The 27363-nt window shown below is 35.4% G+C and overlaps 1 protein-coding gene across 7 annotated transcripts in view; it reads left to right on the plus strand.

The window, feature by feature from the left end:
- PPFIA2 (PTPRF interacting protein alpha 2) overlaps positions 1–27363 on the plus strand; it is a 473000-nt gene that overhangs the window by 348230 nt on the left and 97407 nt on the right. For all 7 annotated transcript variants that reach the window (XM_065886832.1, XM_065886829.1, XM_065886826.1 and 4 more), the window contains 5 exons: positions 3284–3505; positions 19746–19892; positions 20960–21094; positions 26415–26498; positions 26762–26893. In XM_065886832.1, coding sequence (XP_065742904.1) covers positions 3284–3505; positions 19746–19892; positions 20960–21094; positions 26415–26498; positions 26762–26893 — 720 coding nt within the window. The remainder of the gene's footprint in view (positions 1–3283; positions 3506–19745; positions 19893–20959; positions 21095–26414; positions 26499–26761; positions 26894–27363) is intronic.

The raw sequence follows: 27363 nt of genomic DNA on the forward strand, positions 1-27363 counted from the left end.
ATGGTATGTAAATTAGATCTCGATAAAGCTATTTAAAATAAGCATTGGGTTTTCCTTTAATTCTCTCATTTGCCCTTTATGTTAAAGTGCCACAATTTTAAAGGTAGATCAAGATAATAATGATTTGGAACAAAGTTGCATATTCTTTTTCTAAGGTATACACCACAGGTTTAAGATGACCTTTCCACTCCGAAATTATGAAAACATATATTAAGCTCAGCACAAAATATATTTAAGGTGATTTGAACAGATGAAATATTACACATTTTTAAACATATAATGTCAATAAGCACTTCAGAGAAAAATTGACTGTTCAAAAATTTTCCATGGGTAGTACTAAATTCCAAAGTAGCATAAGGACTATGCAGTACACATCTGTTACTTAAAGGAATTGAAGAGGTTAACATTTTGAAAGTGTTTTATTTTCGTTGTCTGATTACTATTTATATTTACTTAAATTTCTCTTGCCTTGAGCCCATTAAAAAAATTGCAACTTTTAGACAAGATTTTAATGGACTTCAGGTGCACAGATTTGGAATAATCATTTTTCTAATTAGAAAATTAACATCATTCAGTTGCACTGAACAAATATTTGTAGAATTTATACACGTGTGTGTGTGTATGTGTACTGTTGTATGTATATTCATATAGCTATACATACACATACTATATTCTTGTTACTTGTCAATACCATCCAGCATGTGTTATTTTATCGTTTTGATTTTTATGTTCTGATTAAAAGTAATACGGTAAAGGGTAGATGAAATGACCTCGGAATTCAAAGTTCTGCATTTTAATTCAAATCAACTTCGTGTAATTACCTAAGTCTCAGTTTCTCCAAAGTTCTTAAGGACTCAAATCTTAAATGTAATTTTTCAATGACAGAAAACATTTTTCACTGCAAAAATGTATTTTCTAATGACTTTTGTAGTTTCTAAAAATTGCCATTTTTTAGTTGACTAGAGGAAATTCTCAATGTGAGGAGGCAGAAATTCTATTAAAGCTTAAGGTTGCCTCATTACTTGTAAGTGGTGTACAGAGTTCGAAGATATTTGCTATTATTACAGAAATCCTGTAATATCATACCTCAGTTATCCCAAATTTGGACATAATTGATTGGCAGGTCACTCTAGCCTTTCTCTCTAAACCAGTTCTCAATTGCTGTCTAATGAATATAAATAGGCTTTTCCCAGTTCAATGTACAGATAATGGTATCTTATATAAATGTCACTATAAATGTTTTTGGGTTTTGTGTTCATAAAAACTGTCTAAAATGTTGGTTTTTTATTAGCTTCACAATAATACTGCTCTGCATTGTATGTGGTATTGCACGCCCCAACGGAGGGGTTTAACTTTGGAAAGGCAGTTCCCTTCCACTAAGAGCAATTGCTAGGCATGTTCTCAGCTCTGATCCCTCCACAAGCAAACAATCCCAGCAGCTAGGGGAATCAAGACTCTGAAGGAGCAACTGGTCAACTGACCTTTGATCCTTTCCAACACTCTTACACCTTTCACTAGATAATAAGAAGTTTGGCACTTGCAATACAAAAGTTCAGTAATATTTCCAAAGTACTAATTCTGCAAATCCAACTGGTATCTTAAGATGCTATCTTAAGACTGACTCTATCTTTCTCTGCCCTTTTAATTTTGATTTGTCCAACTGTTTCTCCACGTGTTAGGTAACTGGACTTACCAATACCTCTTGCCATTTGTTTGCTTTCCCATTTTCTCTATTTTATTTTTCTCACTGCTTTTGTGATGCTTTCTATACTCCTCCTTTTATCCTACAGTCAGTTTTGTCTAATATGACATTTGCATTCCAAAATATCATGAGTTATGCAAAATTTCAAAATAAAAAACAGGGCTTATGGGGGAAAGGGGTTTGCAGTACAACACTAAAACCTTTATCAATGACTTTTAAAAGAAATAGAATACTATTTCTAAATACTATTTCTAGTATTTCTAATACTAAAAATAGTAGCACAGTTTTACACATGTTAAATGGTTAAGGATTGCATACCTGCTGTGATAAATTTAACTCTTTACTTTGAAAAAGATCTGAAGTTTGCTGATCACAGTGGATGTCAGAAGGGTGATACCTGTGATCTATTGTGAAGTGGTGGAAGGAGGAGTATCTAAAATCAGACAGGTGTAACACAGATATGGATGGGCTGACTCAAAGCGCTTGATGAAGTGTGAAGTTGGTGTTAGATGTTTGAGGAAAGTGCATGTGTACATTTTGTATATTCCTACACTGATTGATTCAGCTAGGTCTGGTTTTCTGTGTTCAGCCAGTGATTATCAGGAATGAGACTGTACATAAGAAAACACAAAAGTTACATTATGTTCAAATTGTTTCTTTTTTTTTTTTCAAATTGTTTCTTATTGTCAAATTGTCATGCTAGAATGAATTCATATTTTCCAAACAAGCATTCTAACAGAATTGATAGTACTTTTTTTTTCTCCATACTTTCCTATTTCTAGTTTATTGTGATCTCTTTCTCTTAGCACTTATTTCTCCCCAGCTCCTGCACTGTCTTCACCACAAAATTTCTCCAGTGCAGCTAGGCTGTAGGTCATCCTTCTGAAGACATGAGTTACCCTGGTTTCCAGGCAGCCCCTTCAAAAAGAGGAAAAATCAATCTCAGAGTATTTAAACTCTTCAGCCTCTTTCCTGTGGATTGTGTGCACTCATTACTTTTATGTTGATAGCAATATAGAAAGCAAGACTTTTCTATGCTATACCTTTGTTCCAGCTAGGTCAGATTCACAGCAGGAATAACTTTCTTTAAAAGAAAAGTGTAAGTTTTCTTTTACTGAGAGTCATTGAAAATAAGACTTGCAAATTCACAAAGGATCTTGAATAAAAATAGAAAATATTACATAGTTTCTGTGCCCTTATTTATTATTTAATAATAACATGCTGAGTTATATAAATATTTATTTATAATAAATTTTATATGTAATTAATTAAAAATAGCTGCCACTTATTGAATGTTTATGCTATATCCATGTTTTGTGCTAAACCGTGTATAATGTAGCATATATAATAGTTTCCAGTTCAAATGCATCTATTAACCTATTTGAAAATTACTGATCTACTTTTATATTTTAATGTCAATTATGAGTTTTCTCAGAAACTTAGTTTTCCTCCAAAGCTAGTTCTGTTAGAGTTCTTATTTCTCAGTATGAAATCTTTATCAGTCTCATATCTTTAAGTTCATGAATTTTAAATTAAAGATGAAGAAAATTCTAAGTGCAGTTTCTTTCTCTTTTCCTGCAGCGTTTGTCCAATGGTTCTATAGATTCAACTGATGAAACAAGTCAAATAGTTGAACTACAAGAATTGCTTGAAAAACAAAACTATGAAATGGCCCAAATGAAAGAACGTTTAGCAGCCCTTTCTTCCCGAGTGGGAGAGGTGGAACAGGAAGCAGAGACAGCAAGAAAGGATCTCATTAAAACAGAAGAAATGAACACTAAGTATCAAAGGGACATTAGGGAGGTAAGTGATTCGCGGCACTTTCAGTCTTTGCTTCCTGAATGCTGTCTCAGAGATGCTTTTTCCATAATTTCCCCTAATGGCATATACTCTTTACCTTTTCTCAAAAGACCGTAAATCAGTATGCATTATATTAGTTATGAAACTTGTTCACTAAGGCAAAAATAGTTTACTTCATCACCCCTTTATTTTTATTTTTTTTTCTGCTTTACAACAAAATGAATCAGTTATATATATACATATGTTCCCATATCTCTTCCCTCTTGCGTCTCCCTCCCTCCCACCCTCCCTATCCCACCCCATAAATATGTATGGAAAGAAAATGTTGGTATCAAATCTCAGAAGTAATAAAAACTACAGGTTTTTAAATGAATTTTTAAATGTTTTAAGCTGTTAATTTTAAATAACCCTAGATTCGGGTACGAATAATGAATTGCTGTACTCTTAGCAGATGGGAATACTCAAAGACATTACTTTAAAAATATCCCTCTTATTTTGGTTTTCTATCTGTGAATGTGAAAGTACATGTGTGAAAGTGGGAACCTTTCTTTCTCTATATGTTCAGTTCTTACTAAACTTAACAATACTTCATCTATTTGAAAAAGTGGGTACTTTAAAGTTACAACAAAAATTACAAGGAGATGTCTTATTTGTGATATTGCCAAATCATCGTACCAGCTGAGGTGAAAAGTTTAGAATCTTTTCACTGTTATCACTCTATTTAATTAAAAAGAAAATTATCTATATTTATGAAAATTTTATTTTGTGACTTTTCACCTTTTCCATTTTTACATGTTCTTTTAAATCATATTTTTATTTTTTTATCTTTTGTACATCATTAACTAGCTGTTATTGGAGTTGACTCTATGTATCCAATTCTTTTCTTCCAATTCTCCTTTGAGCCCATTTTATCATACTTTTGCCTCCACGGTCCCATCAAAACTGTTCTTATCCAGTTTGACCTCCATGTTGCTGAATCCAGGAGACACTTCTCAGTCCTTGGAAGCACTTGATCTAATTACCACTTCCTGGTGTATTTCTTCACTTGGCTAATAGCACACTACACTGTTCCTGATTTTCCTTCATTTTTACTTGTTACCCCCATCTCAGGCTCCTTTACTGGCTCTACTTCTCATCCCCAACCGTGGAATGCCTTTCCTCCTCAATTTACCTTAACTCCCCTGGTAAATTCATGCCGTTTCATGGCTCCAAAAACTACCCATGGTCTTATGATTCCCACTTTATATCTCCACCTTATCCATCTCTCCTGATTTCCAGATGCCTGTATCTAGATCTCTAACGGGTATCTCAAAATTAACATTCTCAAGACTGTTTTCCTGATATTCCCCCCAAGAAGCCAGACTTACTTGCAGTCTTACATATCTCAGCTGACGGCAACTCCATTATTGGTGCTTAGACCAAAAACCTTGGAACTGTCCTTGGTACCTCTCTTTCACTCACACACTGCATTTGCTTCATCCATAAATCTTATTACTTCCAACTTCAAAATATATCCGTCCTGTGACCTCTTCACACACTCTTCATGGCTCTGCCTTATTTCACACAACCACCATCTCTCATTGGATTATTCTAATAGTCTATACTCAACACAGCAGCCTGAGTGACCTCTTGCAGTGTAAGTCAGCTCAAGTCACTTTCTCCTTAAAACTCTTCAATGGCTACCTATTCTACTTACAGTAAAATCAAAGTCCTTGCAGTGGTCAACAACCCTGTACAATCTCTACTCCCACCCTCTCACCTCTGGGAACTCATCTACTACTCTTTCACTTTAATCCACTCAGTTCAGTTACTGTGGCCTCTTAAGCAAGCCAGATCTATTCTGTTGCATTTTCTTTTCCTTCTGCCTTTTACTCAAATGTCTTAGTGAAGTGTTCCCTAACCGTGGTATTTACACATATACACTCTCCTTCTTCTTTCATTTGTTAAAAATCTCACAGAATTACTGCCATCTGACACAGTATGTACTTTGCTGATTTACTTGTTTGTCATATGCTTTCCTCTCCACTGTATATAAAGATTCATAAGAGCTGGGGTTTTTTGTTTTGTCTAGTTTTGTTCATTGCTCTATTTTAATCACATACACAACTACTGAGTATATACTAGGCACTCTAAAGCTCTTGTTGAAAGGATGGATATTTACGGGTGTTAGGTGTAAACATAAAAAGGCATGGATGAAATCAGAATATGTCCCCAAACAATGCCTACTATCTCAGAGTAAGGTAGATAATCCATGAAGTGGTTCTGTCACCGCACAGATAATGATACACCTTTTTATGAGTTAACAGTTCGGGAATGCATCTCTCATCTTCACTCCTCCCACAACCCAAACTCAGAGAATTTATAAAGTACATGCAGTTTAACCCCTCTTCTATATTACTGTTAAGGAACACTAAGATTTTTGACTAGTAAACCACCAGGGCCATTTCTTGAGCTTTTGCTCATTTCCTATTTCTTCATTCTCTTAGTCCCACAGATTTAGCTGTTTTTCTTTCACTTAACACTCACCTATTATATTAATGCTTGTTTAATCCAGTGTCATTTGCAGATAGAGCCCAGTATCTCCAGCTCTCCCTTTCTTATAACCTAAGTAAAACTAACCCTTTGATTCTAATAGTCTTTGGATGTAGGTGACAAAAAGCTAAGTCAGATTTAAAATGTCAATCATATATCTGATGCCAAATTTTTTTTTTATAATTAGGAATACCTTCTCACAGGTAAGGTGTTCTGCTTTCACCAGGAATTCTTTGTTTTTTTCAATTTATTTATTTATTTGTTTTTATTTTTGGCTGTGTTGGGTCTTCATTGCTGTGTGCGGGCTTTCTCTAGTTGCGGTGAGCAGGGGCTACTCTTCGTTGTGGTGCGTGGGCTTCTCATTACGATGACTTCTCTCATTGTGGAGCACGGGCTCTAGGCACGCGGGCTTCAGTAGTTGTGGCATGCGAGCCTCAGTAGTTGTGGCTCGTGGGCTTTAGAGCACAGGCTCAGTAGTTGTGGCGTACGAGCTTAGTTGCTCCACAGCATGTGCGATCTTCCCGGACCAGGGATGGAACCTGTGTCCCCTGCATTGGCAGGCGGATTCTTAACCACTGTACCACCAGGGAAGCCCCTCACCAGGCCACCAGGGAAGCCCCTCACCAGGCCCTCACCAGGCCCCTCTTTTACAATATAACTATTCTTATGAGCTCTATAAGTTCTGGGTAGTTATATCTTAGAAGAGTTTCACAAGAAAGGAGTATTTCTCATCACTCACCTTTGAGGGGGCTTGCAAACACAAATGTCTTCAAAACCAGGTAAACAATATAAATGTGTGAAGTGCCAGGTGTAACAGTAGGAAGTGATAGGGTTAATGAGACCTGAACAAGGAGCCTATAATCTGTCTGCCTTTCTAGATGCATCACGTGTGTGTGTGTGTGTGTGTGTGTATTAAGCACACTGTGAAGACCAAATAAAATATTTCCCATAAGATTCAGGATGCAAGCCATGGGAGCCTGGTTTATATTTAATTTCTTTAATTCCTTCTGTCCTTTAGGGAAGGTACCTGTAATTGTCCCATTTTTCTCGGGTGATGTAAAGTAACTTGTCCAATGCCTAACCACTATTCTCCCCAACACACTACCTTCCCCACCCCCCAGCACCAGGAAGAATAGAGGACTACCCCAGCTTCAAAATCTGTGCTTCTTCCACTATGAGCAGCTTCCAAAATCAACAAGATGCAATCATTTACTCAGTGATAGCAACTATCATAAAAAATGCAGCTGCACTATAACTGCTTCCTAAATAATCAATCTTTTGATCTTTTCAATAAGCAAGAAAATGTGAAAATCACATACTTTAAAAAGGTATCACATAACACTGAAAACTCCGGACTTCGCTTTTATGTGTTCTTGAGCTGTGGTCACAACAAAGTCTACCAGATTGCATGATTTTAAGTAGAAAAGACAAACAAGGTGATTCTCCTTGCTACCCCTATAGCACTGCTAACCCAGTATGATTTATATATGATATAAGCAATAACTATTTGTTGAATTAATTAGGAAAAAAATAGAGAATAGGAAAAAACTGACCACATAATTAAAAACTGCAATGCATTTTGCTGTGCATGTGCATGGTCTAATATATCTGAAACAAATTGTGTAAATATATTTCATTCATGGTTTCAGAATACATTTTTGCAATTATTCTTTGTCAAGAAATAAATCTATTCAAAGTTTACTTTTCTTTTTTTTCTTTTTAAGCCAGGGTGATGATTACATCTGTTTAATGTCTTGTATATTTACAAAGTTTACTTTTGTTTGAAGTTTTGTCTTAAGCGCTCCTTAAATTGACTGTCACTTCTTGGAGTAAGGGTTAAAGCTTGGCATAGTACCCAGACTAGAAAATATAGTCAGTCTCATATGGAGGCTTAGTTTACCTCTCCACTCTTTTTTTCTTTTTTTTTTAAATTGGGGTATAGTTGCTTTACAATGGTGTGTTAGTTTCTGCTGTACAACGAAGTGAATCAGCTATATGTATACATATATTCCCCTCCCTCTTGGACCTCCCCACCATCCCATCCCTCTAGGTAACCACAGGGCACCGAGCTGAGCTCCCTGTGCTATATGGCAGGTTCCCACCAGCTGTCTGTTTTACACATGGTAGTGTATATATATCAATCCCAATCTCCCAATTCATCCGACCCCCCCTTTCCCCCTGCCCCATGTCCACACGTCTGTTCTCCACGTCTGCATCTCTATTCCTGCCCTGCAAATAGGTTCGTCTGTAACATTTTTCTAGATTCCACATATATGCGTTAATATATGATATTTGTTCCACTCTAATCAAGAAGGCTACTAATCGGGTATTTGGATACTAATATCTCATTAAGTATATTGATATTCAAAGAGAATTTTCTGTGAAGTATTTCAGTTATATTTTGTTTTGTGAATACAGCTTATCACTCCAACTTCTTATTAAGAGCTCTTTGAATGTTCACTATGTGATTATATGAGTGAATACATATCAATTTTGTCTTTTCTATTATCTGAAACATGGAGTTATACTTTTCACTTTACTAGCTCTAAGTTACTATAGAATTATATTTATTTGATATAATAAAATCCAGTTTTAACATAAACTTCAAGTTAAGAGAAAATTAATCCTTTATGCAGTTTTTCAACTTTTTTTAGGCAGCAGTTTTCAGGAACTAGAAAAAGCTTTCTTTTTTAAAATTTCCAAGTAACACACAGCGAAAAGATACTTCTCCAACATGTAAATTCAAAATTTATTCTTGGCAACACAGCCTGCAGTTATAAATTGAATCTCCCATATGAATCACTGAATTAAAAATGAAATACGAAAGTCACATCCAATGACTCCTATATGTAATATACGCCATTGTCAGATCAGCTAATTATAGGCATAATAGTAAGAAAAAGATAATACATAAATAATAATAAAAAGCTATTATTTATTTAGTGTGTATTGTACATGGTAATAAAAAAGAATAATAAAAAAGAAGCTAGAATTTACTGAGTGTATATTGTACATAAGACATCATGCAAAGCACTTAAAATATATCACAACAATGTCATGTATTAACATCCCAACCAAAAACCGAAAAAAAAAATATATAAGAAAAAAGAAAGCACATGAAGTTTAGAAAAGCTAAGCAGTGTTTACCCATAACAGGGTTAATAAGTATCAAAAACTAGAATTTAAAGCAAGTATGTACTACTTCATGCTCATGTTCTAAAGAAACACGTGTATGCCTTTAACTGAATTTATGGCTATTATAATTTTGTAAGATGTTTATATATGTAGGCTAAATTTAGACTTTTTTCTTGGGCTACAAAATTGACATAACATTCCTAGAGTTCTGTGTGAAAATGAAATTAACAATACAGAATTAATAATTGTAAGCAGCACTTTGAAGGAATAGTCTAAGATTGAAAACTCTACCCTCATTGGACTAAAAAATATAGGAAACAGAAAAAGTCAAAATCTTAAGCAAAAGCTTTTTAAATAGTAGCTTTTGTTTGGATGGCTAAAATCTAGGGATGCATATGTAATGTTGAAAAAAATTAGTTTGGATAATTTTTGCCAAATTGATGGATTAATTGTTGCATACATTTGAACATTAATATTAACATAATTAACCAAGTAGTCTTTAGTTTGGTCTTGAAGTTCAGCAAGACTAAGGTAGTCAAAAAGGCAACAAAATCTCATTCCAGATAGAAATGTTGCAGAGTGTGTTAGTTTCCTAGGGCTGCCATAACAAATTACAATAAAAGGGATGGCTTAAAACAACAGTAATTTATTCTCTCATAGTTCTGGAGACTCTAAGTCCAAAATCAAGGTATCAACAGAGCCATACAGTATTCCCTCTGAAGGCTCTGGTGAAGTATTCTTCATTGTGTCCTCTAGCTTCTGGTGGTTGCTAGCAATCCTTGGTGTTCTTGGCTGGTGGCAGTATAAAGACAATCTCTGTCTCCTTTTTCACATTGCACTTTTCTCTGTATATCTTCGTCCCCAAATCTTCCTTTCCCTATAAGAACACCAGTCACTGGATTTAAGGCCCACCCTATCCTGTATGATCTCATCTTAACTTGATTACATCTGTAAAACCTTATTTACAAAGGATATCACGTTACCAAGTCCTAAGTGAACATGAATTTTTCACTATTCCTCTCAGTACATAGAGATATTGTACATAAAGAAAGTGTCAGGACATTAAGCTATGTGTTTGCAAGGCTTTGTAGCTCAGATTTTACATTGAAGATGGAGGGGAACATACAAAGGTATTGTCAAGAAGCAAGTTGGTCAGCAGGTTGGGAATAAGTAATCAGGAAAAAAGACTAATGGCAAGATGGCAGATTAGGCTATTAAGTGGGAGTTAGGGTAGAGGAGTTTTCAAGGATGATCCTAAATTTCTGTGCAGCAGGGTGTCATTCCCTAGTCAAGTAATACTAGGTAGGGGGAGGCAGGGAGACTAAGGACAACATGATGAGTTTCTTTATAGACTATGACTTTTTAATTAATTTTAATTTTTTTATATACACATAATTTTCAAAGTCAAATACTATCAAGAGAGTACAAATCTAAACATACATGTGCACAAAACACATACATATACAAAAAGCCACCACTTACCTCCCATCTCACTTCCCTGAAATTCTTTTTTCCCCCCCTCACTGTGTCCAAATTTCTTTTTTTTTTTTTTAACATCTTTATTGGAGTATAATTGCTTTACAATGGTGTGTTAGTTTCTGCTTTATAACAAAGTGAATCAGCTACATATATACATATATCACCGTATCTCCTCTCTCTTGCATCTCCCTCACACCCTCCCTATCCCACCCCTCTAGGTGGTCACAAAGCACCAAGCTGATCTCCCTGTGCTATGAGGCTGCTTCCCACTAGCTATTTTACGTTTGATAGTGTATATATGTCCATGCCACTCTCTCGCTTTGTCACAGCTTACCATTCCCCCTCCCCATATCCTCAAGTCCATTCTCTAGTAGGTCTGTGTCTTTATTCCCATCTTACCCCTAGATTCTTCATGACCTTTTTTATTTTTTCTTAGATTCAATATATATGTGTTAGCATACGGTATTTGTTTTTCTCTTTCTGACTTACTTCACTCTGTGTGACAGGCTCTAGGTCCAACCACCTCACTACAAATAACTCAATTTCGTTTCTTTTTATGGCTGAGTAATATTCCATTGTATATATGTGCCACATCTTCTTTATCCATTCATCTGCTAATGGACACATAGGTTGCTTCCATGTCCTGGCTATTGTAAATAGAGTTGCAATGAACATTTTGGTACATGACTCTTTTTGAATTATGGTTTTCTCAGGGTATATGCCCAGTAGTGGGATTGCTGGGTCTTATGGTAATTCCATTTTTAGTTTTTTAAGGAACCTCCATACTGTTCTCCATAGTGGCTGTATCAATTTACATTCTCACCAGCAGTGCAAGAGTGTTCCCTTTTCTCCACACCCTCTCCAGCATTTATTGTTTCTAGATTTTTTGATGATGGCCATTCTGACTGGTGTGAGATGATATCTCATTGTAGTTTTGATTTGCATTTCGCTAATGATTAATGATGTTGAGCATTCTTTCATGTAATTGTTGGCAATCTGTATATCTTCTCTGGAGAAATGTCTATTTAGGTCTTCTGCCCATTTTTGGATTAGGTTGTTTGTTTTTTTGTTATTGAGTTACATGAGCTACTTGTAAATATCAGAGAGTAATCCTTTGTCAGTTGCTTCATTTGCAAATATTTTCTTCCATTCTGATGGATGTCTTTTGGTCTTGTTTATGGTTTCCTTTGCTGTGCAAAAGCTTTTAAGTTTCATTAGGTCACATTTGTTTATTTTTGTGTCTATTTCCATTTCTCTAGGAGGTGGGTCAAAAAGGCTCTTGCTGTGATTTATGTCATAGAGTGTTCTGCCTATGTTTTCCTCTAAGAGTTTGATAGTTTCTGGCCTTACATTTAGGTCTTTAATCCATTTTGAGTTTATTTTTGTGTATGGTGTTAAGGAGTGTTCTAATTTCATACTTTTACATGTACCTGTCCAGTTATCCCAACACCACTTACTGAAGAGGCTGTCTTTTCTCCACTGTATATTCTTGCCTCCTTTATCAAAGATAAGGTGACCATTTGTGCGTGGGTTTATCTCTGGGCTTTCTATCCTGTTCCGTTGATCTATATTTCTGTTTTTGTGCCAGTATCATACTGTCTTGATTACTGTAGCTTTGTAGTATAGTCTGAAGTCAGGGAGCCTGATTCCTCTAGCTCCATTTTTCATTCTCAAGATTGCTTTGGCTATTCGGGGTCTTTTGTGTTTCCATACAAATTGCAAAATTTTTTGTTCTAGTTCTGTGAAAAATGCCACTGGTAGTTTGATAGGGATTGCATTGAATCTGTAGATTGCTTTGGGTAGTAGAGTCATTTTCACAATGTTGATTTTTCCAATCCAAGAACATGGTATATCTCTCCATCTATTTGTATCATCTTTAATTTTTTTCATCAGTGTCTTATAATTTTCTGCATACAGGTCTTTTGTCTCCTTAGGTAGGTTTATTCCTAGATATTTTATTCTTTTTGTTGCAATGGTAAATGGGAGTGTTTTCTTAATTTCACTTTCCGATTTTTCATCATTAGTATATAGGAATGCCAGAGATTTCTGTGCATTAGTTTTCTATCCTGCTACTTGACCAAATTCATTGATTAGCTCTAGCAGTTTTCTGGTAGCGTCTTTAGAATTCTTTATGTATAGTATCATGTCATCTGCAGACAGTGACAGCTTTAGTTCTTCTTTTCCGATTTGCATTCCTTTTATTTATTTTTCTTCTCTGATTGCTGTGGCTAAAACTTCCAAAACTATGTTGAATAAGAGTGGTGAGAGTGGGCAGCCTTGGCTTGTTCCTGATCTTAGTGGAAATGGTTTCAGTTTTTCACCATTGAGGACGATGTTGGCTGTGGGTTTGTCACATATGGCCTTTACTATGTTGAGGAAAGTTCCCTCTATGCCTACTTTCTGCAGGTTTTTTATCATAAATGGGTGTTCAATTTTGTCAAAAGCTTTCTCTGCATCGATTGAGACGATCATATGGTTTTTCTCCTTCAATTGGTTAATATGGTGAATCACGTTGATTAATTTGCGTATAATGAAGAATCCTTGCATTCCTGGAAAAAAACCCACTTGGTCATGTTGTATGATCCTTTTAATGTGCTGTTGGATTCTGTTTGCTAGTATTTTGTTGAGGATTTTTGCATCTATATTCATCAGTGATATGGGCCTGCAGTTTTCTTTCTTTGTGACATCTTTGTCTGGTTTTGGTATCAGGGTGATTGTGGCCTCATAGAATGAGTTTGGGAGTGTTCCTCGCTCTGCTATATTTTGGAAGAGTTTGAGAAGGATAGGTGTTAGTTCTCTAAACGTTTGATAGAATTCGCCTGTGAAGCCAACTGGTCCTGGGCTTTTGTTTGTTGGAAGATTTTTTTTTTTTTTTTTTTTTTTTTTTTTTTTTTTATTTATTTATTTATGGCTGTGTTGGGTCTTCGTTTCTGTGTGAGGGCTTTCTCTAGTTGTGGCAAGCGGGGGCCACTCTTCATCGCGGTGCGCTGGCCTCTCACTGTCGCGGCCTCTCTTGCTGCGGAGCACAGGCTCCAGACGCGCAGGCTCAGTAATTGTGGCTCACAGGTCCAGTTGCTCTGCGGCATGTGGGATCTTCCCAGACCAGGGCTCGAACCCGTGTCCCCTGCATTGGCAGGCAGATTCTCAACCACTGCGCCACCGGGGAAGCCCTGTTGGAAGATTTTTAATCACAGTTTCAATTTCAGAGCTTGTGATTGGTCTGTTCATATTTTCTGTTTCTTCTTTGTTCAGTCTCGGCAGGTTGTGCATTTCTGAGAATTTGTCCATTTCTTCCAGGTTGTCCATTTTATTGGTATATAGTTGCTTGTAGTAATCTCTCATGATCCTTTGTATTTCTGCAGTGTCAGTTGTTACTTCTGCTTTTTCATTTTTAATTCTATTGATTTTTTTTTTTTTTTTTTTTTTTTTTTTGCGGTACGTGGGCCTCTCACTGTTGTGGCCTCTCCCGTTGTGGAGCACAGGCTCTGGACGCGCAGGCCCAGCGGTCATGGCTCACGGGCCCAGCCGCTCCGCAGCATGTGGGATCTTCCCGGACTGGGGCACGAACCTGTGTCGCCTACATCGGCAGATGGACTCTTAACTACTGCGCCACCAAGGAAGCCCCTAATTCTATTGATTTGAGTCTTCTCCCTTTTTTTCTTGATGAGTCTGGCTAATGGTTTATCCATTTTGTTTATCTTCTCAAAGAACCAGCTTTTAGTTTTACTGATCTTTGCTATTGTTTCCTTAATTTCTTTTTCATTTATTTCTGATCTGATATTTATGATTTCTTTCCTTCTGCTAACTTTGGTGGTTTTTTGTTCTTCTTTCTCTAATTGCTTTAGGTGCAAGGTTAGGTTGTTTATTTGAGATGTTTCCTGTTTCTTAAGGTAGGATTGTATTGCTGTAAACTTCCCTCTTAGAACTGCTCTTGCTGCATCCCATAGGTTTTGGGTCATCGTGTTTTCATTGTCTTTTGTTTCTAGGAATTTTTTGATTTCCTCTTTGATGTCTTCAGTGATCTCTTGCTTATTAAATAGTGTATTGTTTCACCTCCATGTGTTTGTATTTTTTACAGATCTTTTCCTGTAATTGATATCTAGTCTCATAGTGTTGTGGTCAGAAAAGATACTTGATACGATTTCAATTTTCTTAAATTTACCAAGGCTTGATTTGTGACCCAAGATATTATCTATCCTGGATAGTGTTCCGTGAGCACTTGAGAAAAATGTGTATTCTCTTGTTTTTGGATGGAATGTCCTATAAATATCAATTTAGTCCATCTTGTTTAATGTATCATTTAAAGCTTGTGTTTCCTTATTTATTTTCATTTTGGATGATCTGTCCATTGGTGAAAGTGGGGTGTTAAATTCCCCTACTATGACTGTGTTACTGTCGATTTCCCCTTTTATGGCTGTTAGTATTTGCCTTATGTATTAAGGTGCTCCTGTGTTGCGTGCATAAATATTTACAATTGTTATATCTTCTTGGATCAATCCCTTGGTCATTATGTAGTGTCCTTCTTTGTCTCTTGTAATAGTCTATTTTAAAGTCTATTTTGTCTGATATGAGAATTGCTACTCCAGCTTTCTTTTGATTTCCATTTGCATGGAATATCTTTTTCCATCCCCTCACTTTCAGTCTGTTTGTGTCCCTAGGTCTGAAGTGGGTCTCTTGTAGACAGCATATATACGGGTCTTGTTTTTGTATCCATTCAGCCAGTCTGTGTCTTTTGGTGGGAGCATTTAATCCATTTGTATTTAAGGTAATTATCAATATGTAAATTCCTATTCTCATTTTCTTAATTGTTTTGGGTTTGTTATTGTAGGTCTTTTCCTTCTCTTGTGTTTCTTGCATAGAGAAGTTCCTTTAACATTTGTTGTAAAGCTGGTTTGGTGATGCTGAACTCTCTCAGCTTTTGCTGGTCTGTAAAGGTTTTAATTTCTCCATCAAATCTGAATGAGATCCTTTCTGGGTAGAGTAATCTTGGTTGTAGGTTCTTCTCCTTCATCACTTTAAATATGTCCTGCCACTCCCTTCTGGCTTGCAGAGTTTCTGCTGAAAGATCAGCTGTTAACCTTATGGGGATTCCCTTGTGTGTTATTTGTTGTTTTTCCCTTGCTGATTTAATATGTTTTCTTTGCATTTAATTTTTGATACTTTGATTAATATGTGTCTTGGCGTGTTTCTCCTTGGATTTATCCTGTATGGGACTCTCTCTGCTTCCTGGAGTTGATTAACTATTTCCTTTCCCATATTAGGGAAGTTTTCAACTATAATCTCTTCAAATATTTTCTCAGTCCCTTTCTTTTTCTCTTCTTCTTCCGGGACCCCTATAATTTGAATGTTGGTGCGTTTAATTTGTCCCAGAGGTCTCTGAGACTGTCCTCAGTTCTTTTCATTCTATTTCTTTATTCTGCTCTGCAGTAGTTATTTCCACTATTTTATCTTCCAGGTCACTTATCCGTTCTTCTGCCTCAGTTATTCTGCTATTCATCCCTTCTAGAGAATTTTTAATTTCATTTATTGTGTTGTTCATCATTGCTTGTTTCCTCTTTAGTTCTTCTAGGTCCTTGTTAAATGTTTCTTGCATTTTCTCTCTTCTATTTCCAAGATTTTGGATCATCTTTACTATCATTATTCTGAATTCTTTTTCAGGTAGACTGCCTATTTCCTCTTCATTTGTTAGGTCTGGTGGGTGTTTACCTTGCTCCTTCATCTGCTGTGTGTTCCTCTGTCTTCTCATTTTGCCTATCTTACTGTGTTTGGGGTCTCCTTTCCGCAGGCTGCAGGTTCGTAGTTCCCGTTGCTTTTGGTGTCTGTCCCCAGTGGCTAAAGTTGGTTCAGTGGCTTGTGTAGGCTTCCTGGTGGAGGGGACTAGTGCGTGTGTTCTGGTGGATGAGGCTGGATCTTGTCTTTCTGGTGGGCAAGTCCATGTCTGGTGGTGTGTTTGGGGGTGTCTGTGGCCTTATTATGATTTTAGGCAGCCTCTCTGCTAATGGGGGGTGTTGTGTTCCTGCCTTGCTAGTTGTTTGGCATGGGGTGTCCAGCACTGTAGCTTGCTGGTCGTTGAGTGAAGCTGGGTCTTGGTGTTGAGATGGAGATCTCTGGGAGACTTTTGCCATTTGATATTACGTGGAGCTGGGAGATCTCTTGTGGACCAGTGTGCTGAAGTTGGCTCTCCCACCTCAGAGGCACAGCACTGACTCCTGGCTGGAGCACCAAGAGCCTTTCATCCACATGGCTCAGAATAAAAGGGAGAAAAAAATAGAAAGAAAGAAAGAAAGAAAGAGAGAGAGAGATAGGGAGATATAGAGAGAGAGAGAGGGAGGGAGGGAGGGAGGGAGGGAGGAAGGAAGGATGAAAGGGAATAAAATAAAATAAAGTCATTAAAATAAAAAATAATTATTATGAAAAAAATTTAAAAAGTAAAAAAAAAAAAAAAAGAACGGACAGACAGAATCCCAGGACAAATGGTGAAAGCAAAGCTATACAGACAAAATCTCACACAGAAGCATACACATACACCCTCACAAAAAGAAAAAGGGAAGGAAAAAAAAAAAATATATATATATATATATATATATATATATAGTTGCTCCCAAAGTCCACCTCCTCAATTTGGGATTATTTGTTGTCTATTCAGGTATTCCACAGATGCAGGGTACATCAAGTTGATTGTGGAAGTTTAATCCGCTGCTCCTGAGGCTGCTGGGAGAAATTTCCCTTTCTCTTCTTTGTTAGCACAGCTCCCGTGGTTCAGCTTTGGATTTGGTCCCGCCTCTGCGTGTAGGTCTCCTGAGGGGTCTGGTCTTCGCTCAGACAGGACGGGGTTAAAGGAGCAGCTGCTTCTGGGGCTCTGGCTCACTCAGGCCGGGGGGAGGTAGGGTATGCGGGGCGAGCCTGTGGCGGCAGAGGCCAGCGTGACGTTGCACCAGCCTAATGCGTGCGGTGCGTTCTCCCTGGGAAGTTGTCCCTGGATCCCGGGACCCTGGCAGTGGCGGGCTGCACAGGCTCCCGGAAGGGGAGGTGTGGAGAGTCCCTGAAATTCTTAATTTCAACCCTTTTAGCCATTACTTCTGGTATTTTCTCTTATTTAAACTTATCCTATGTCTTGCTGTTATATTATATGAGGATTTTAACTCTCTTCTTTCCCTTCCTTTCTCTTAACACCCATCCTTCCACTATAATCATCTCAAAATCACATTCGGTGTTACCATTATTATGACTATGTAAATAATTCCACAAATGATCCAAGTAGTCATTTTCAATGGTAATTTTTCCTTTTGTATGGCTTTCTGTTTTTCTAGGATTTTATTAATTACCTGGTAAATAAATTTGCTTACTTATTTTTAAAGCTATGGTAAGTCTTTCCACCCACTCCAACAGTTTGGTTTCATAATTTCAATTCAGATTATGGACAATGGTCCATAATTTATCGGATAATTTATCATTCTTATTTTTAAGAATGAGAGTAAGAATTCTCATTCTTATTTTCTTTGAATCATCTCTGTTTCCTCTGCTCTCCACCTCTGATCTGTACCAAAATTTTTATAAGCCTGTTTCATTCTTCTTGCTATTGTTATGGGATTTACCTCTACTAGCACCTTGAAAATTCAGGAGAAAAAGTGACCAAATCCCTGAATTAGAAAAGGCATAGGGTTTCCCTGGTGGCGCAGTGGTTGAGAGTCTGCCTGCCAATGCCGGGGACACGAGTTCGTGCCCCGGTCCGGGAAGATCCCACATGCTGCGGAGTGGCTGGGCACGTGAGCCATGGCCGCTGAGCCTGCGCGTCCGGAGCCTGTGCTCCTCAACGGGAGAGGCCACAGCAGTGAGAGGCCCGCGTACCAAAAAAAAAAAAAAAAGAAAAGAAAAGAAAAGGCATAAAACCCAGAATACAGATAATGACTGAACTTTGAGAGAAGGTGGAACACCTGTTCTAAACTAAAAGATAGAGGTTAAGGATTTATGTGGATGTAGTTAAATTTCCAGATGGTGGTTAAGGAAGATCAGGAAGCTGAAGGACTGTCCATTTAAGGGCTTCTATTTCTGTTGGAAAATTAGAATGGAATTTATCTGTTCTGTGCATGTGGCAGGACTGACTCTGGATCTTGTAGGAGAGTAACAAAGAGACTGCTTAGGAACAAGTGGTCAAAGAAACCTGGATGGTAATAAATGGAAAACACCACCATCTCCTCAATGTCAGGCTCCTTATGCAAAGGAGCTTCCCAAATTATCAGAAAACCACACCAGGCCCAAGATGCTCACTTCTGCAGCTGATTTTTCCCCATATCTCAAAAAAGTAGGTTATCTACCTACTAATAAATTCCCATGTAAGCTATTAGGAAGATAAAATCATTTCCATGTTATCTATGAATTATATGGTTTAAAATTATTGCTTAATATAATAGTTAATATTATATTAATAATATAGTATTTAAAATTATCGCTTCATTTGCACCAATAACTGATTTTCCCCTAGAGATTTGTATTCATTGAGTTCTATAAATTCTTTTTCATTGGAATATATCATATTCCAATTAAACAAGGGAAATGGTTAAGTTCCAAAGTAAATTTGTCAATTCATTTGTGAGTGTGATTCAAATTTACTTTTTTTTTCATTTTTGCCTTCTCTTTTAACCACTGAGCTACTCTTACTTATACATGACAATAAGGGTACTGATGATATTTATTATCCTTCTTTGAAAAACCCTTTGCAATTTGGAACTATAGCCACCATTTTACCAATTTTATGATTTGCAACTCTACCCATAATTATACTGATTTCTACTGTGTAATGAACTAATTTTTCTGCCACTTCTTTTCTAAGAATACCAAGTCTACAGTAAGGAGTTTTAAAATGTACTCCATTGCATTCTCAGATAGAGAAAGCTTTTTGCTAACCCAAGATGGAAGAAGAATTCTGACAAATAAGTTGAGAAAACTCACATGAAATCTTGCATCCCCTTAATGAAAAGAAAGGAATGAATATTTACCTCAAGAAAGCAATAGTTTCTTTTATAGCTCACTATTTAATTTAAATAATAAGACAGTATATAAACTAAGAATCTGATTTTTAAAATTATTTTAATTGTAGGCCATGGCACAGAAGGAAGATATGGAAGAAAGAATCACGACCCTTGAGAAGCGTTACCTCAGTGCTCAGAGAGAATCTACCTCCATACATGACATGAATGACAAACTAGAAAATGAGTTAGCAAATAAAGAGGCCATCCTACGGCAGGTTCAGTATCTCTATCTTGGTTTTGTTCTGGTCGGTGTGTTCTCACCATTCTCACAAAACATGGAGTAAATAAAATATGGTATTCTTTGGTAATCAATCATTCTCTAAAATGTATAACCAAGCTAACTAAACAGATGTGATTTTCAGTGTGTAATCTAGAAATCTATCTTAATAATAATAAAAATAATGACTAATATTTACTTTGTATCTAGACATGAACCAGAAACTGTGCTAAACAGTTTACATGTATTACCTCACTTAAATCCAACCACCACCTGTAAGTACAATTATTATACTGTAAAGTGTAATAATTATTATACAATTATTATATCGAGGAGTAAAGTAAGTACAATTATTATACTGAGGAAACTAAGGTTCAGAGACATGAATCCTCTCCTAAGGTCACACATATGGTAATTGCAGAGTCAATAATGGAAACCTAGGTCTATTCGGCTCTGGAGGAGTGGGCAAACTATGGCCCATGTGCCAAAACTATGGCTCTGTTTTATAAATAAAGGTTTATTGAAACATAGACATACCCATTCATTTAATCATTGTCTATGACTGCTTTTGTGCTACAACAGTAAAATTGAATAGTTGGAACAGAGACTTTATGATACACAAAGCCTAAAATAATTACCATCTGGCCTTCACAGGAAAAGTCTTCCAACTTCATCTCTAGAGCCTGGACTCTCAATCATTATGCTACATTCCCTCTCCTACTCCAGCTAATGTTATGATTTTCAGTATGTTGCTATTACAGTGTATCTGAAGTCTTAGTACTAAGTTGTATTCCATTTGTCCAGGTTAATACTCACTATTAACTTCTTTTCTTTTTGCTGCCGTCAGTAAAAGGTTTTCTTTTTTTAATGTGCTGAATTTATTAAGGATTATGGATAAGTAATATATGAAAACATGAGAACAATAATCTCTTTGCACAGTAGGTATGGTAGTAGTAGCTTATTTTAACTCTAGAAGAGTGGCTTGAAGCCCACAGCCCCTGGTGACTGGTGTTTGCTATCCTAACTGTGACAATTTAAGTGTCTCTTTTTTCGTCCCGATTTCAGATGGAAGAGAAGAATAGACAGTTACAAGAGCGTCTTGAGCTAGCTGAGCAAAAGTTGCAGCAAACTATGAGAAAAGCTGAGACCTTACCTGAAGTAGAGGCTGAACTGGCTCAGAGAATTGCAGCCCTGACAAAGGTACTGCAATAAAACAGTTGGTCAACTTAGATATACTTATAGAAATGACTAGTAATCAAAATGGAATACATGAAGATTTTCTTTAGGCTTTATGAAGATTAAGTTTATTTAATCTTTATTGGTCTGTTATTTAGATGAATTTTTATGTTACACATATTTATGTTGAAATGAATGACTGATACATATGATATGATGATTCCTTTGCCTATTTAAACATTAACAAAAACGAACAAAATATCACATCCTTAGAGTTAATTTTCCATGGTTATATTTGCACATATGGATATACATGAGACAAAATAATTTAGTAAGCTTAGCATAAATTGTACAGTATTAGAAATGTAGGAGATACCATAAGCAGTTGATTCCTTTCTGACTATGGTATGAAAAAATTTTGTTAGAAGTTAGACAATAGATTTGTAGAAGTCTAAAGCCATTAAATAGTCAGAAAGTGATTTTAATAGTTGTAATTTCTTCTGAACCAATTAAAATCAATAATATTCTGAAGAATGTTCAAAATTAACTGCTATATTATGGACATTAGATTCTGCAATTATATGCATATTTTAGAACTTAGCAACCATTATAATGCTAAAACGACTATTCTTACCTTTCACAGTCAAATGGAATGGCATTGCTTGAAAGTCACATGTCACTAGAATGAAAGTACAGATTTTGTCACTAAAAGCATGTTTGACTTTTAATATCAATTCAAAAATTTACACACATTTTAGATGTTCACACAGTCATTACCATGTGCTGTTTTCCACACCACTGCAGTAAACGGGTCAGATAGATACATGAAATGCAAGTTATAAATTCTGGCATTAGGGATTATCCAAAACAATTGATGCAACAAAATAAAAGTAGACACATATAGTTACTTTTGGAAAAGTAAATAATTAAAGAGGAACAGTAAACTGTTGCCTATTAGTTAAAATAGGGTAGTTAAACAGGTAGTGAAAAGACAAACAGTTGACAAAGCAGAAAGTATTGGTATAGTTTGTTGTAGAGTATTGGACTAACTAGCTGAATGAAACTTTAGTCTGATTAGGGTGATACAATCTGGATCCTTCCATAGTCACAGACCATGCCGTAAACCACTCTGGAAATTTCAGAGATGTGTGATTTCTAAAATAAATATAAACTTATTTAATTTTAGAAATATTATTGAAATTATATAAAAAGTGCAAACATAGTAGTAGTAGTATGCTATTTTTTTCTTGCAAACACATTTAAAATTACTATAATATGGATTAAGATATGTATACTTAGGCTTTTCATTTGAGGAATATAAAGAACTTTTATAAAGAGTTATCTTATTGAACTGAACTATTTTAGGGGGAGTTAGGCAAGTGGCTAAATAATAAAAGTAACTTTTGTAATATTTTAGTGTAAAATAATCAATAGTGTCATAAGTAAACTACAAGAAAGTCTGGAATCTCTCCCCCAAAAACACAATTTAAAATTCAGCAAAAAATTGCCCCAGATTAACCTCTGATGGATTGAGAATAAAGCATAATTTAAAATATAATACTTGACATATCAGGCTTTAAAAATCCCTAAGAATCCTTAATTTAGAATGTAAAACAAAACAACTTAAAATAGGTGTCTCATCTGTTTTTCCCTCTATTTTATTTTATTGAGGTCATATTTGATACATATATTCACTTATGCACCCAAAGTAATTTCCTCAGTTCACTCCTACCTGATAATATATTGCTAAAATTCCACTTCATCTGGACTTAAAAGAGAATAGAAAGGGAATTAAAAGGGAATAGACCCCTTTGATTTCCTCACTTTTCAGGAGTTTTACCTCTCTTAAAAAGTATGAAAATGTTAGAATTCACTCTGCTTGTCCTTTTTACTGCTTTCTCTCCTGACTGGCTCTGTATCAACATTATTTCAGATATACAGTTTGTAGCTTATCGCCATATTTAATTCATTATTCACACGCCTCTGGTGCTGAGATTCTATTTTCAGTGTACTCCCTCTGCTTGTAACCCTTTTATAACATTTGAAGATCAGTCTTTCATTTGCTCTCCCAAGCTTTATGGCTAAAAAGATTTTTGACCATTTTTTTATCTCTGTTCTCAAGACCTTTAGGGACTGTCTCTAAAACCGGTTTTAGTTATTCATTACTTCAATTCCAATTTCTTTTCAGTGTCTTATTATTGATCTCCATAGTCTTTTCTACGTCATAATGTTTTTGACTTCTCACTAATTTATGATTTATGCTTAGTTTAGTCTCCCTCTCCTATATTTTGAAAGATATTGTTAACAATCCCTCATATATTTTAATTGGCCTATAAGTATTTTTTCTACTTTTAGTAATCTGCCACTATTGTTTTCTTCTCTTTGGCCCTCCTCTCTTTAAATTTGATTGCTTCTCCATTTCCAGATATATTCACATTCTTCTCAAAACTATTTCTGCCTATAAAAGAAAACTGTAAAGTTTTCTTCTAAAACTTTAGCTCGTTTGAAAATTGCCTTGTCACGTTAAAGAGTGAAACCAAGATAAGCCCTATATCCCGTCAAGGAGTCAAAATATACAAGATTGTTCTTATGTGACTATAGTATTTACACCAGTTGCTTAAATTGCAGTCTTCATAAGGTCAAGGTGAACATAAATCAATAGTGGTTGCAAATTGATCCAGTGTTTGTTTAGAGATGATGTCTGAATTTATTCTTTGGTTGATAAGAATATCTTTTTTTGCCAGCGTGGGGTGTGTGTGTGTAAAAATAGGTAGCTAAAGCTCATTTAAGGCTTTTAGAAAGTAAGAAGTATTGAATAATGGCTAGGGATAAAATTTAAAATTTGGCTTTGGTGAGTGTATATACAATTAAATAATAACATTTTGGGATCCCAGTCTTATGATTTATGATGTTTACTTCTTTAATTAAAATGCATATTCCTCAGCAAGGACATAATTCATCTTGAATTCCATAAGGTATTTCATTCATTTTTAGTACCAATAAAAAGTATCAACAATAACAGTGATTTAAACATGACAGAATTCTCGTTTAATCTCTGAAGTGAATTTTCACAATGTTTGGTGTGTTTTCAGTAGTTAAGATGGAAACAGCTAGAAGTTTTAAGGACCTTTGAAAGATCTACTGACTTACTTGTATATTTGAATAAACAGTTTTGGAAATTGAAATGTTCATGCCTTGACTACCTTGAGTCAGTCACCAGATTAATTGTCATAACATTAACTGCTTGTTAAAATGTACTTTTGAGAGATTACAGATATGTTTAAGAATTTAAAATACATAATTTCAGCAAAATTTTGAACCATTTACTATATTCTTAATTGAATTATAAATTTTAAAAAAATATTATAAAATCATTTTGTGGCATTTGAAGACTATGGTAGCATTCTGTGTTGCTTCTGGTTGAGGAGAGAAATTGGTTATTTGTTATTTCTTCATTATTTTCCTGATTTATGAAATAAGAATATCAGAAGGAAAATCTTTCAAAATGTAAATATTGAGTTATTATTTGCATAAGCACAGCCGTTAAATGTTTATTTTATAGATTAAGTTGGAATTTGTTGCATAAAATAGTACATATGCATATGAACCAATACATGAATAGGTTACTATTTCTTTTCAGGTACTGAATGATATATTTATATATAGTCCTATATTTGCATAAAGTACATTTCACTGTTTTTGAATAAACTTATAAAATGTAATAGAATATGCTCTGGAGTTAAATTTTGTTATCCTGACATAGGGTACTTTGGCTGTTGTGATTATTTAACTTGTAATTATGATTAAAATGTTGATGTAACTTTACATGTAATCTGTACATAACATACTAATACAGTTCAGCTATCAGCAATGTCACATGTGTTGAACACTCTGCATCTGTGGTAACCTGACATTCACCTCCAAGACATGTAACTAACCTTGGCACTGGGCAAACATTAGCTCACAAAAGGCACTGTGCTGCCTATTCACTTTAGGGCACTATTTTGTTTCCATAGCAACAAATCAATGCAGAATCAGTTTTAGAGTGGTCCCTAGTATCATTCAGGAGAATTCACAATAAGTTTTCTTGTCCTCACAGCATTATTGTCACTTTATTTGAGGACTTCTAATCATTTTCATTTAAAATGTCGAATTAAGGCTATGTCTAAGTATAGGCGCTGAGGTTCTACACCTACAGTCATAGTTTGTATTCAGAGACCAGAAGTCATTTTGTAAGTTTGCCAGTGCTGCTGAGGAAACAATCCTGCTTGAATTGGAGAATACTCATAATAATTGACCCCGTGGCTTAGCTTTTTCTCTGATTTCTACAGAGCTGGGTTTATAATAAATTTTGTTCCAAATTTATTTCACCTGAGTCATTGGCTTGGCCTACTCCTCAATATTGAGGTACTTTGTTTCCATTATTTTTAAGTAATATGATAAACAAACAACCCAAAATATAAAACTTTTAACAATCTATCAGAGACATATTCTAGTGTTTGGTTTCCCATAATTCCAATTATTACATGACTCTTTCAGAGTTGCTTTAATTCATTCTGTAGTGGTCTTTCATTGCCAGCCATCACTAACCTTCCATACCTTAGGTTGGTAGCTTTTTATTTGAGCATATCATTACTTTTCACTTATAACCATCAACTTCATCATGTTCACCAGATATCAGTGTAGTTCTTTCCACATAAAATTCTATTAAAGTATTAAATTTGCTGTCACATTTTTCTTTTAAGCATTCTGTGCTATGTTCTGTTCAGTGTCAGTGCCTTTAGTTCTGATTTTTCAATTTTGTCCCTCTCCTTTTCCTTGACTCGTTAGTCTGATCCAACCTCTTCTACCTCATCTGATGATTATCAATATGTTATGGAAGCTAAACTACAAGAAATGATCTCCATACGTAGGAAGGTAGTCCTACTGGACTTTACTTTCTATTGCTAAATAGAATTCATCTAAGTTTTTCTTTTCATTTGTAAAAATTATGTTACTTTTATTTATTGATAATCGACCATCTGTGGAGTTCAGTGCTTCAGGAGCTTAAGATTGGACAATGGCAGGTTTGTGTTCAAACCATGCACAGTCTGCATGTTACATTTGGCTGATTTCATTGCTCATAAATAACTCCGATGTTTTGCTGATGCTTGGATGTAACAGGCCTTTGTAGCTGACACATTTCAAGCAATGCTGTTCAGCTGCCTGTTTAAAAAAAGTTTATTTTTTGAAAACTACATTTGCGGTTGGTAGTAGCTTGCTTTACATTTTATTTCAGTTTATTTAGAGGAAAAGTGTTAACCGTATCTTACATGTCAGGTGCATTCTTCATATTTCTTAACAGGCTGAAGAAAGACATGGAAACATTGAAGAACGTATGAGGCATCTAGAAGGTCAACTTGAAGAGAAAAATCAAGAACTTCAAAGAGTATGTATTTTAAGACCATCCCTCTCAAGCATCAGTTTATGGATTTATATTCTACATACAAGAACTGAATGTGTTTCTTGATTATAGGTTATATTTAAAATCATATGAATATGCCCTGTGCATTAAAAAAAGTTTCTGCCAATTTAATCAAAACAGACATAAAATTAAATCCAGTTTTAAAACTAGAAAAAATACAAAAACAAGCCCAAATATTTTAAAGTGATTTTTATGTTAAATTTATTTATTTATTTTTTGAATGTAAGGCTAGGCAAAGAGAGAAAATGAATGAGGAGCACAACAAAAGATTATCCGATACTGTGGATAGACTTCTGACTGAATCCAATGAACGCTTACAGCTACACTTAAAGGAACGAATGGCTGCTCTAGAAGAGAAGGTAAAAGGACCAGTAGAATCACATGATTATCAGCTATGTTCTTATGATCATGTTTGTTTTACACTCTGCTACAATCATTGCATTGTTCAGATGATCCATTTACTTTCCTTAATTTAAAAAAAGCCTGATATATTCTTAAAAGTGAACAAATAGTTTCTGTAAAAATATGTAAGATCAATTTTTAAACGAATAAAAAATGTTACATGGTATATAAATCTTACATATTAGCATGATCATATAAGACAAAGGTATTAAAACATGGTGCACTTTTGTGATGAAAATATTTCATTTGTCTTTCATGTGGTATGCAAAAACGAAGAGTAAGACAAAAATTAGTATTTTGGAGTGTGTGGGGAGGCTTGCTTTGGACCACACAAATGTTTCAAGTAACTGAATCTACTGCTAGTCTAAAGGCCAAAATGTGAGTGAGTTTATATCACCAATAGCACTAGTGTCAGTCCCACCACAGA

The sequence above is a fragment of the Phocoena phocoena genome, chromosome 11 (genome assembly GCF_963924675.1).
Source record: "Phocoena phocoena chromosome 11, mPhoPho1.1, whole genome shotgun sequence".
NCBI classification, from domain to species: domain Eukaryota; kingdom Metazoa; phylum Chordata; class Mammalia; order Artiodactyla; family Phocoenidae; genus Phocoena; species Phocoena phocoena.